The sequence below is a fragment of the Peromyscus eremicus genome, chromosome 12, assembly GCF_949786415.1.
Source record: "Peromyscus eremicus chromosome 12, PerEre_H2_v1, whole genome shotgun sequence".
NCBI lineage: Eukaryota > Metazoa > Chordata > Mammalia > Rodentia > Cricetidae > Peromyscus > Peromyscus eremicus.
Window position 1 is genome coordinate 36,834,631 of NC_081428.1, and position 13,593 is coordinate 36,848,223.

The 13,593-nt window shown below is 34.0% G+C and overlaps 1 protein-coding gene across 1 annotated transcript; it reads left to right on the plus strand.

The window, feature by feature from the left end:
• The first annotated feature begins 10,165 nt into the window (after nucleotides 1–10,165).
• Nucleotides 10,166–11,086, plus strand: LOC131922549 (olfactory receptor 5AC1-like). The gene has a single exon (XM_059277369.1). The coding sequence runs from the start codon at nucleotides 10,166–10,168 to the stop codon at nucleotides 11,084–11,086; it is 921 nt and encodes a 306-aa protein (XP_059133352.1).
• The last annotated feature ends 2,507 nt before the right edge of the window (nucleotides 11,087–13,593 follow it).

Sequence of the window (13,593 nt, forward strand, 5' to 3'; positions counted from 1 at the left end):
CTCTGTTACCCATGGAATATCCTCCAAAACTGATCACAAATTCAGGCACAAAGCAAGCCTCAACAGATACAAAAAGAATGAAACAACTCCCTGCATCCTATCAGATCAACATGGATTAAAGCTGGATATCAATGACAACAGAAAAGATAGAAAACTTACAAAATCATGGAAACTGAGCAACTCTCTCTTGAATGAAAAATGGCCAAATAGAAATAAAGAAAGATTTCCTAGAATTCAATGAAAATGAATACACAGCATACCAAAATATATGGGACATAATGAAGGCTGAAGAGATCTCCTACTGGCAACTTAACTTCATATCTGAAAGCTCTAGAACAAAAAGAAGCACACCTAAGAGGAGTTGATCACAAGAAATAATTAGAGGGCTGAAACCAATAAAATAGAAACGAAGAAAACAATACAAAGAATCAACAAAACAAGAAGTTGGTTCTTTGAGAAACTCAACAAGATAGATAAACCTTTATCATTGTATGTTTAGTGTTTTGACTATTGTGTAGGGAGGGGATTTTCTTTTATGATCCAATCTATTTGGTGTTCTATAAGGTTCTTGTACTTTCATATGCCTTTCCTTCTTTAGGTTAAGAAAATTTTCTTCCATAATTTTGCAAAATATGTTTTCTGGGTTTTTGACCTGGAATTCGTCTCCCTTTTCTATTCCTATTATTCTTAGTTTTATCCTTTTCACAGTGTCCCAGATTTATTGGATATTTTATGTTAGAAATTTTTTAGATTTAACTTTTTCTTTGATTGATGGATCTACTTCTTCTAGCCTATCTTCAGTGCCTGAAAATCTCTCTTCTATTTCTTTTATTCCGTTGGTGATGCTTGTATCTGTAGTTCCCTTTTGCTTACTCAGATTTTCCATTCCCAGAATTACCTCAGTTTGTGTTTTCTTTATTGCTTCTACAATTAATACTATTTGACCAATATTTTTATTATTAAAACTCCATGTTTGTATAGTTCTTATAAACCTAAACCTGACCAATATTGTAGAGCACTGAGGTACTTGTTATTCTAAAACTCTTTTCTAAGAAGTAACAAAACCACCAGACACCCTCCACTGGGTAAGGAAATGTGCCTTGTTTCTTGGTATCCAGTGACTGGCCTATATCTGTAAAATAAATTCAACCTTCTCCATCACAGGAATGTAAACCCACAACTCACTTAAAACTCAAGTCAAACTTGAGAAACATTCCCCAGAAGCAAATGACCTCAGACATTTTACAGCTTTTGAATGTGATAGAATAAGACCCCTGCAGGTCTATTTGTGTGCTGCCATTATTGATTGCACCAAACTCTGTTGAAATTGAATGCAGCATCCCCTAATGCACATGTACAAAGGTAAGTGAATAAGTGAAAAGTTCCCTATGTGGTTATGTTAATGAGGAGACTGATACAGTAGCTCCCTTGTCTTGCTAGGAAGACAGTTATTAGTTCACCCCACAGGACAGACTTAACTTTTCTCCCCAGTTATACTTTGCATCAGTTCTCATCTACAACGTTAATAATATCTCTTGTATTTTTTTAGGGTTTATCCTATAATTAAAACTATTTAAATTGGACTTGTTCATCAGAATTATAGAAGGTTCTTTTATACTTTTAATTATTAATTATACTAGATCCATAACCAATAAAATTTCTTACACTAAATGTTCTTTTTTTTAATTTTTTCAAGACAGGGATTCTCTGTGTAACAGCCCTGGCTGATCTCTAACTCTCTTTGTAGACCAGATTGGTCTCAAACTCACAAAGATCTGCCTGCCTCTGCCACCCAAGTGCTGGGATTAAAGGCATGTGCCACCACTGCCTGGAAAATGTTCTTTAATCCAAATTTCTAAAGGAAATCTTTCAATCCACTCAAATCAGGGACTGTAAACTGCTTGTTCATTAGTTCTTCAGGAAGTCCAAAAAAGTGATTGGAAACTGTCCATTTAACACATAAAAACTTAATTTTACCAACAAGGATCAGAGCTACATCTAATGCAGCATCATTGCACTGGAGGAACTTTTAATAACTGCTGTTGTCTTGTTGGATTGGGGCCAGCAGCTCTCACTCTTCAGATATTGAACAGATATCAGTCCAAATGAAACCAGCCATCCTGATTCATTTATTTCCTTGAAATCTCCTTATAAAACCCTTTAACATTAACTATCTCTTTTGAAACTATGAAATGTATTCATGTATCTGATATAGATGCCTCACAGCTGTTAGAAATATTATAAATATAAGTTTCTACAAATAACTTCAGTAGCATGGCTACTTTCCTCCAAGGCTTTAAAACTGATCTTTCTAGTTTTCATTGGATAGTATTACAAGATACTTAAGTCTTACACATTCTTGAAGTCCAACAAAGAAGTACGTTAAAGATACAGTAGTTAAGACCTAGACTAACCTCAAACCAAGGTCATGGTAGTGAACCTAAGTCAGCATCACTACAGTTCACCATTTAGTGAATGATACATCACACATGATCATGAACGTAAGATATGATTCATATATTCAAACTCTTTATTGATGATCTATAATAAGAGATAATGCTATTGATTTCTAAAATAATAATGTTCATTTATAATAACATTATAATAATTATTCATCATTTCTCTCAGAAATGATTTTCTGACAAGAAAGCTAAATATTAGTCAAAAAACCATGAACATAATGTTATTGAATTTTATTAAACTTGAATCTGTAGATTGCTTTTAGTAAGATGTTAATCCTACCAATCCATGAGCATGATAGATCTTTCCACTTTCTGATATTTTCTACATTTTCTTTCCTTAAAGATTTGAAGTTCTTGTCATATACGTCTTTCACTTGTTTGATTGAAGTTACCCTAAGATATTTTATATTATTTGTGACTATTGTAAAGGGTATTGTTTACTTGATTTCTTTCTTAGCCTATGTATTGTTTGTGTATAGAAGGGCTACTGATTTTTTTAATTAATCTTGTATCCAGACACATTGCTCAAGGTGTTTATCAGCTGTAGAAGCTCAATGGTAGAAAATTTGGGGTTGCTTATGCATGCTATTATATTATCTGCAAATAATGATACTTTGACTTCTTTCTTTCCATTTTGTATCCCCTTGATCTCCTTTTGTTCTCTTATCACTCTAGCTAGATCTTCAAGTACTGTATTAAATAGTTATATAGAGAGTGGACAACCTTGTCTTGTTCCTGATTTTAGTGGAGTTGCTTTGAATTTCTCTCCATTTAATTTGGTATTGGCCGTTGGTTTGCTATATATTGCTTTTATTATGTTTAGGTATGTTCCTGAATCCCTGATCTCTCCAAGATTTTATCTTGAAGGTGTGTTTGATGATGTTGCATTTTGGGGTCAGGTAGAAACCTAGTGGAAAGGAAACTCCCATGAATCTACAAGGATGACTCCAGCTAAGACTCTTAGCAATAGTGGATAAATAACCTGAACTGGCCATCTCCTGTGATCATATTGCTAACTACCCCAATTGTCAACAGAGAGCCTTCACCCTGTAACTGATTGAAACAGATGCAAAGATCCATAGCCAAGCACTGGGCCAAGCTCAGGGAACCCTGCTGAAGAGAGGGCAGAAGAACTGTATGAGTCAGAGGAAGTCTAAGTCATCACAAGGTAACCCACAGAAACGACTAGGCTTATAAGAGCTCACAGGCTCTGGACCAATAGCTAATGCATTAGCTGGCTTTCAGGAACCTATTCCTCATACTGGGTTGCCTTGCCCAGCCTTAATACAAAGGGAGGATCTTATTCCTACCTTAACTTGATATGCCATGCTTTGTTAACACCCATGGGAGACCTGCCCCTTTTTGAACAGAAACAGAGGAGGAGTGGATTGGGTGGGGCAAGGAAAAGAAGGGGGAGGGAATGGGAGAGAGGAGGGAGGAAAAACTGGTCAGGATGTAAAGTAAATGAATAAATTTAATGAATAATAAAAAAGTACAAAATTTTTATTAAACTTTTGAAAATACTCATACTGTCTGTTTGAAACTTTGTGTTTTAGCTCCACCTGACTTTATTTCTTCTTAATTCTCTCTTTTTTCTTTTTCTTTTAAAATTATAATATAATTATATAATTTCTCCTTCCATTTCCTCCCTCCAAACCCTCCTATGTACTCTTCCTTGCTCTTATTCAAATTTCTGGCCTTTTTTCATTAATTGATATTAATAGGGAAGACCATTTCACCCACTCTCAGCATTCCTTATTTGCCTATAATTCTTTGTGTAGGGTTGAGGCCTCATGGGCTTTCCTTTATTCCCTTTAGAATGCCTGTTGTTGTCCTGTTTTGGTTCATGTTTTGGCATCCATATTGGTGAGACTTTATGGGTATAGCTTCTAGACAATACTAGGAGACACTTTCTCACAAAATACTCCCTGAAACTCTGGAAGTGGATTATAATTTTTTGGACCCCTCTCCTACAGTCTTCCTTGAGCCTTAGGTGTAGGTATCTTTTACAGATGTATTGCCTGGGTACCACAACTGTATTTTGATTTGTGGTTTTCTGTAATGGTCTCTTTATGTTGTAAACAGAGGTTTCTTTGATGAGGGATGAAGACTACACTTATCTGTGTATATGCTGACAACTGTTTAGAGTTTAGTTAGGTATTATGCTGGTTTAGTAAAGTAGTAGACGTAGGTTCATCCCCATGAGATTGCAAGTGCCCTCATCTAGCAGGAAGTAGTATGAGACGCTACATCCAACTTCCAAAAATATTGTTTATTATGAATATTTATTTTTATTTAAAACAGATTGATTACAAATGCAATCTCTTTCTAAAGAAGAAAAAGGGTATAGTATAGATAATGATAGGATGAAAGTGTAGATTAATGAACCTACTTTTAAAGAACAACAACTTGTTTCGAAATGTTTTACTTTGCTATGGATTTTAGTTTATTGATACAAGTTTAAACTTCATTTTGTTATACTGTATATATATTTCTAGTCTTGTTTGAGGTATTATGCTTATGTAACTCATTTAGATTGTAATGGATAATTAAGAAATACAGATTAATAATTAGTCTTCTATGATAGTCAAACTGATAGTCATGTTAAGTTTTCTAGGTATACATAGATATAATTCAATTAGGTAGGTAATCTTCACTCACTTCAAAGACCTATAGAATATGACATTTAAAATGTTTTAAAAATTTAGACTTTCTGGGCAGTGAGACATGTCTGCTCCTGGCAGCACTGATTTACTTCAGAGAGGAGGATGGACATCGGAGATACTCTACATGGAGTTTATCTTCTTCTTGGCAAAAATAACCATTTGGGCAAGAAACTGTTTTGCCTGGACTGCTTGATCAAATGGACATGAAGGACCCATAGGAAGGTGACCACTGAAGTTTGCAAGGCAAAATGGTCCTTCAGGTTCCTGCTTTATAGAGGAAAATGCCAGACATTCTATAGGACACAAAGAGAAGTGACTGAAAGACTCAAGACCTGTGGGCTGAAAACCGATGCCTCAACTTTACAGAGGAACTCTGGATGACTGTCCAGGCTGCCATCTGACTCTGTCTACTCTCGTAAGACTCCCGAAAGTTGCTTGTGTCCTTCTCCCATTTCTCAGGTAGTATTATATCCTTCCAAGGTCTTTGATGTAGTTGAAGACTAGATAGTTATAATTTCCTTTGGTTATGATAAGAGAAAAGATAGATACAAAACTTTAGATTCACAAATATAGGATAAATAGAATATTTTCTTTGATTTTGCCAAATACAAATAGACTAGATATTGTAACTATAATTCTTGCTTGATAGTTGTTTTGTTATATTTAATTTTGCTATGTTAACGTTAAAATCTTCCTGTTTGAAAAAAAGAAATGGGGAAGTGCTGAGGATGTCTTTCTGTATGCTGTGAATGTGTTGCTTTGATTGATTGATAAATAAAAGCTGATTGGACAGTAGCCAAGCACGAAGTATAGTATAGGTGGGATAAGCAGAGAGGAGAAGGCTTGGAAGAGGAAGGCTGAGTCAGGAGTCACAAGCAAGACACAGAGGAAGCAAGATGTAAAGTACTGGTAAGCCAAGAGTCATGTGGCAACTTATAGATTAATAGAAATGGATTAATTTAAGCTATAAGAACTAGATAGCAAGAAGCTTGCCATGGCCATACAGTTTATAAGTAATATAAGTCACTGTATGTTTACTTGGGTCTAAGTGGCTGCAGGAGCTGGGTGGACACAGAAAAACTCTAGCTACAGCTCTCTTCAAAATCCATGACTTCACTAGTCATGGGTATTTAGCTAGGTTTCTGGTATCATGGATTCCCTATTGTTGAGTATGTCTTAAGTCCAGTTAAGAGAAATGTTGGGTATTACCAAGATATGTACACTACCATTGCATGCTTAATTTTATTGTGCCATGCTGTTCATTGTTGTGGTTCATAAGCATCATAACTAGGTAGGATTGTTACTTGATTTTCTCCTTTTGAAGCTTATATGTCATTATTTCAGTAAATGAGAGCCTGTTCTTAGGGAGGATGCTTTCAGGACAGTTCTAGCTCAGGCATTATGTCTTCAGTGGTAGGAGCTCATCATCTACCTCTGGGGTGCAACCAAAAGCAACATCAATAGTTTACAATGTTTTAGAAACTGTGTTTTGGAAAATCCTTTGATAACTCTGACCAACAACTCAAATAAAGTCTTCTTATGCCTGGTGTTGGGATATTTGTTAAAAGGTTTTTGGCTCTCAGAAGGAACATTAAAATTCCAGATGGAAAATTTCATTTAAACTCTCTCTATATAGTTATACACAGGCTGGGCAAGTTTTCAGTCCCATCAATAGTGAATAAGGATTCCCTTCTCCCCACAGTCTTTACAGTACTTGTCAGTTGTTTTATCCTAAGCCAAATTTAGTTGGAAGCCATTTACATCTAAAATACCAGAAGAATCTCAGTGGAATACATGTTTTTATTATCATTAGTTTGTAATGCTTTTGTTTTCAAAATAAACATGTGGAAACAATTGTTATAAGTTTTCTCATTGTGACTTCTTAATTTTTACATATTATCTGGAGACTGTCTATTCTACTGGGATTCTTTCTTTTAGTAGTATTGAGGGAATTTCAGTGTTAACTTCACAAGTAGCACTTAAGGCGAAAAAAATCATTCAATCCAAACTCTTCTTAAGGAAAATTAACACGAAGAGAAAAAATGCCTATGTTATCTTTGTTATTCACCATAAGAGTTCTTCATGATGACTTAAATCTTATGGCATCCACATCCATACATCTCCTTACAGGAATTAGGTGAGGATATAGTGTTTTATTTGGATGCAATTATTTTTTAAAGCAGAATCTTTTAATACTTAGAGTTTTTTTGCTAATTTACAAGGGATATCTCTGTTGAGGGGATTTATCTACAAAATGGAATAGAAAGCAGTACTGATTAGATAAACCCTGAAACATCTTGTCTGATCCTCTTAATCTTTATGTATACACAGTTATGTGTTTGTAGACCAGAATTTGAAGTCAATTATCTGAATGTTTGAAGAACTCTATGCTTAGCCTTTTCTCTATGCTGTTTGTTGACATCAATGGAAACCATAGACTTATAGATTGCTGAGTGTATGCTTCTTGCTGAAGCCAAAACTTTGCAGAGAAAAATTAAAAAAAAAGATTCATGACTTGGATTACGAAAGATAACTGAGTAATTCGGAGGTGTAATTGAGACTCAAAGATTTTGAAAGTTAAAAAAAAGACTCCTAAAAGATAATGCTATGGAACCAATATGCTAGTTATTTTAATTATTAATTGTATTCTGACATTGACACAATAAATGTTCCTGTATCAGAAAATTTTTTTCAACTGTTGAGAACCATAGAAGTGTGTGGTGACATCTTAGGACAGTTTGTCCTCATCTGGTTCATGGTTTAGATAGTATTCCTAGATATATGTAGAAAGGATGAAATCAGATATCTAAAGAGTCACTTTCACTGCTGAATTCTTGGTATTCAATAAGGATATTTAATAACATATTTAATAAGGATAATCTGATGCCTTTGGAGATTTAGTGTAGAATACCTGAATAATTGTTAGACTTATCACCAGCTTTTCTGTTAGTTAATGTGCTATTGTGCTCAGTTAAACCCCAAATAAAGTTTGTGTTTCATATTCTCAACAAAAAATGAAAAGGAATAATTTCTACAGTATACATACCTTGTTTCAGAAAAATACTTTAGCATATCCATATATTTTTTACTGTCTCAAGATTATTCTTTTCAGGATTTTCTTTTTACTAACTCTACTTGCAGTTTTCCACATTGTATGTTTGGGGTGGGGCAATTAGAAAGCACTTATTTTGAGAAAATTAGTTTTTGGTAGTCACAGACTATGGTATGGAATATTTAGCTAAGTTAATAAAGAACTTATCAGTATGCTACAGAAGCAAAAAACATAGCTAGGCAGGTCACCCAGATAGCTGCCCTTTTCGTAAAAACTTGGGGTCTGTGAATCCCAGAATCATTCCCATTCTCATGGAGAGTTATATACTTAGGGCTATTGTTTCTAAATGACCAACTTCTACTGTAGATCCACAAGTCAAGGATTTGAATACATGAAGCATAGCTTGTGCTAATAATCGTGTATAATGTATCATTGGATACATGACAGACTGGTGATGCTGATTTGGAGTCCCCTTCCTAAACCCAACTTTTGACAGAGCCCATCCTTCTCAATATTTTCCAGTCTGTGAAACTTTCAAATATTTTTGAGAGTTGAATTTGCCTTGTTTATCTTTGTCATAGACATTTGCTTTATTATGTTCTCCTCATCTGATTTTCTATTTAAATAAAATTTATAATTTGAACACTTAAATGTAATCCATGTAATTATGACACTTGGAATTCTTCCTACTGTGTCTTATTTCTCTATTACAAATTTTATTTTATTTTTGAGATAAAATTATATTTTGTTTAATCGTTTCTCCCCTTCATTTCTTCAACCCTTCCCATATACTCCTTACTTCTGCTCTATTCCCAATTCATGGCTTCTTTTTCTTTAATGGTTGTTATTCACCCACATACATATATATATATATTCCTAGTTTTATAAATATATTTGTACATAATTAGTACATAAAAACAATGTTCTCAGTCTATATAATGTACTTTCATGTATGTGTTTTCAAGGCCATTTAGTATAGGATAACCAATCAGTATGTTCTTCCAAAAGACTGTTTTTCCCAATCAGCATTCCTAATTTAAATGAAGTCATTTGTTGCAGAGTTGTGGCTTCTTTTTAAAATGTTATATTCTAACTTTGATAACCCCTTTGTACTATCATAGGAGCAACTGGAGAATTGCCACAATCTTTTTAGAAGCATGTGTAATTAAACTATTACAAGACATTGTCAGCTGAATACTTTTTAGAACTGTCAAGTGCAAGGACAGTTCTCATATTGATCTTTAATATGCAAACAAATCACTAGTGTATGTATGAGCATGTGTGTTTCCTCTTATAACAGTTATTTTAACTTCTTAGTTCTATCACCTCAGTTATTGATTCTATGTCATAAGCTAAGAATGGCTTTATAATAATATAGAAGATATCAAATAATTAGTTCCCTAAATGAGCCAATGATTGGTCAATGTAATTTTATAGAAAAAATTTAAAAAAATATTTATCTGAAATAAGAGTTTTATTTATTATCATTTTGTTTGTCTTAGGAAACAATGATATATATTATTAAAACTAAAGTTTTTTCTGTTTTTGTTATTCAGTATAAAGAATGTAAGCAGTAGTTGAGAAACTGATTATGCGGTTTTGTACTTTTATCAGTATTGTTTAAAGTAACTGTTGTGCATATGCATTAAGTATTTTCCATTCTTACTTGCGTATAAAACATAACAGCTATCTATATAACTTAGTTGACTATGACAGTACTCTAAGACCTTACTGGTGTCTTTAGGCGATTCCTTAATATTTCTCATAAAAAACATATCATTAAAATTTGCTGTACCTCAAAATCATTCTAAAAATCTTTGTATGTTAGGTGTATTTGTAAAAACAAATATTCCATACTCACATGGGTTGATTAATGAGCATCTGAGAGATAAGATGTGATGCTGACATCAACTCTATCTTATTTTAATTTTGGTGATAATTTATTCATCTAAATCTCTTTTCAGTGAGCAGCCTGAGGTGGTGTGATGGAAGGAAACAGGACCCTGCTGACTGAGTTTGTCCTCAGAGGAATAACAGATCGTCCAGAGCTGCAAGTCCCCCTCTTCCTGGTGTTCTTCTTCATCTATGTCATCACCATGGTGGGCAACCTTGGTTTAATCTTTCTCATCTGGAAGGATCCCCATCTTCACACTCCTATGTACTTTTTCCTTGGAAGTTTAGCCTTTGCAGATGCCTGTACTTCATCCTCAGTGACTCCCAGGATGCTTGTCAATATCTTAGACAGTGGTAGAATGATTTCCCTCTTTGAATGCATGGCCCAATATTATGTTTTTGGATCCAGTGCAACTACAGAATGTTTCCTCCTGGTAGCAATGGCCTATGACCGCTATGTTGCCATATGCAACCCTCTATTCTATCTTGTGGTGATGTCCAACAGAGTGTGCACTTGCCTGATAAGTATTTCATACATAATTGGTTTTCTGCATCCACTTGTCCATGTAGGACTACTATTTAGATTAACATTTTGCAAGTCCAATATAATAGATCATTTCTACTGTGAGATCTTGCCACTTTATACACTCTCTTGCACTGACCCATCTATAAATGCATTAGTGGTTTTCATTTTTGCTGCTGTCATACAAGCTATTACCTTTATGAGTATCATAGTCTCCTATGCCTGTGTCCTCTTTTCTATCCTGAAAACGAAGACTGAGAAGGGCAGAAGCAAAGCTTTCTCTACCTGCAGTGCCCATCTGCTCTCTGTCTCTTTGTTCTATGGCACTCTTTTCTTTATGTATGTAAGCCCTGGGTCTGGACCAAGTAAATATAAGGATAAGATATATTCTCTGTTCTACACCATTGTAATTCCTCTGCTAAACCCCTTTATTTACAGCTTAAGAAACAAGGAAGTTTTAGGTGCTCTAAGAAAACTCATAGAGCCATAAATGCTTTTCAAAAAATTATTTGGTGTTTAATATTTAAATATATCAAAATTTCTAGTCTTGTATTATTACATATAGTAGGCTAATATACTGCTAAATAATGAAATGTAATTAGTCTGTGTTATTGTCATAGAAATACAGATTTCCTAATCATTAATGCACATTTTAAAGGCAGATATCAATTATTTATTATTTTAAATCCATACAGATGGATTAAAATTAACTCAGAAAATTAAATCACTTTGTAACATAACAAACTTTAGTGTTTACAGATGTATAAATTTTAATAGTAGTTTGAATTTCTATTTGAAGAGGAAATCCTATATTTGTATAAATCCTTTGTTTAAAATACGTTTATGCTCTCCAAAATGTGCTCAATATGTTTTACTACTTTTAGTGCATTGTTATTTAATGGTTAAAAGTGGTAAATGTAAGTTTATTTGTCATAATCACAGGAAAACATATATTCCATATTTGCTGCTCCGAAAGTTTTGATTTTAAGTGAAGCCCTTAATCCATGTGGTAACTTTGCTCATTGCTCATAGAATGTGTGTGTGTGTGTGTGTGTGTGTGTGAGAGAGAGAGAGAGAGAGAGAGAGAGAGAGAGAGAGAGAGAGAGAGAGAGAGAGAGAGAGAGAGAGAGAGAGGCCAGAAGAACATATCAGTTATCTTGCTTTCTCATTCCAACTTAGTGATTTTGAGACAGGATCTCTCACTTAATATCAGGGTCCTGTCCAGCAAGTCCCAGTGATACTCTGGTCTCCAGCCCCTACTGTGCTTTGGTTACTGGTGATCCTAACTTTTTACATGGATACTGGGGATTCAAACTCAGGTTTACACAACATGCTTGCACAGTAAACCCTATTACCTATTGATCCATCTTTCTAGTCCTCAAATTACCATTTATGTGAGGTTTAACAGTACTTTTAAGAGGTAAATATTTCTGTCACATTTATGAAAATTATCAAATTTTAACTTTTAAATAAGTAAAACCATTTAAAGTATTTTAATATAACATAATTCTGAATCATTTCAAAACTAATTCAATTTTTAAAAATTTTACAGGTTTTCATACAATATATTTTGCTATATTCTACTCCTCCCCATCACTTCCAAGATATACTTCACCTCCTTATCTACCCAAATTCATTTTTCCTCATAAAACAAAACAATAGGAAAACAGCAACAAAGACAACACACTCAAAAATATATAATTTAGCAAGAGTTCTTCAAGTAGGAAAAATTGTTCCAAACATAATATTCTCCACTGTTGAGGTGATGACATTCTGACTAGGGAAGATTTCAACCCTATAGGAAACATATGAATTTAGCATTAAGACATTTTAATAATGTCCTCATGGTGCTTGTATAAATTCTACTCAGTGTGTTTCAAATAATCCACTCCATGAATGAATAGAGCATAAAAATCTTTGTTTTTCAAGCTAGTTTTTTTCTTTTAAAATAAATATAAAAACCTTAATTTTGTAAGTGAAAATCAGGATTAATTTTTATTTAATTTTGACCTAAGGAATATTTACTAGCCTTTAATTTAGTGAACTTAATCATATACACACTATCTTTACATTTTATCTTTTATGCAATGTACAACAGAGTTAACCCTCCTAGTTCCATCCTTATGCACTTACATTTTGGAAAAATCCTTTACTGTTAGAGACAAACTAATTTACAATCTAAAATTATTTTCCATTCCAAAATGCTTCCTTTTTCTGTTATTCTTAATCAAAATATGTTTCACAACGATCATTTTTATATTTCTTTCTGTCTGATGGTCCTCTTCTGTCTTTATTTTGATTAAAAATAGACTTTTCTCATATAAATACATCCTGATTATAGTTTCTCTTCCCTCTGCTCCTCCCTGTATCTCCCCACCTCCACCCCACCAGATACACTCCCTTTTTGTCTCTTGTTAGAAAAGAACAAGCTTCTAAAAGATAACAATCAAAAAATGTCAAAATACAATACAAAAGATGATACAAAAATTTTCATAAGAAGCTGGGCACAGCATCCCAACAGAAGGAAAAGAGTCCCAAGATCAGGTACAAGAGTCAGAGACCCACTTGTTCTCATAGTCAGGAGTCCTATAAAAACACAAAACTTATAGCTATAATATATGCAAAGGAGCTAGTGCAGACTGATACAGGCCCTGTGCTTCCTATATGAGTCTCTGTGAGCTCATAGCTTAAAGAATTCAGAGGAACTTGGTCTTCTGGTCTTCATCCCTTCTGACTGAAAATCTTTCCACATCCTCTTCCAGGGGATTGCCTGAACTCTGAGAGGAGGGATCTGATGGAGACTTCCAATTACTCTCTCTCTCTCTGCATAATGTCTGGCTGGGGGTCTATGCACATGTTCCCATCTGCTCTCAGAGGAAACCACTCTTACGACGACTCGATAAGGCATTGATCTACACGTATAGCAGAATAACATTTAGTTATTAATCATTTTATTCTTTTTTAATGTTTATTTTTTTGACAAGTTGTATGATATTT

Coding starts and splice junctions, on each gene's coding strand:
- LOC131922549 (XM_059277369.1), top strand. CDS start 10,166: ATGGAAGGAAACAGGACCCTGCTGACTGAGTTTGTCCTCAGAGGAATA.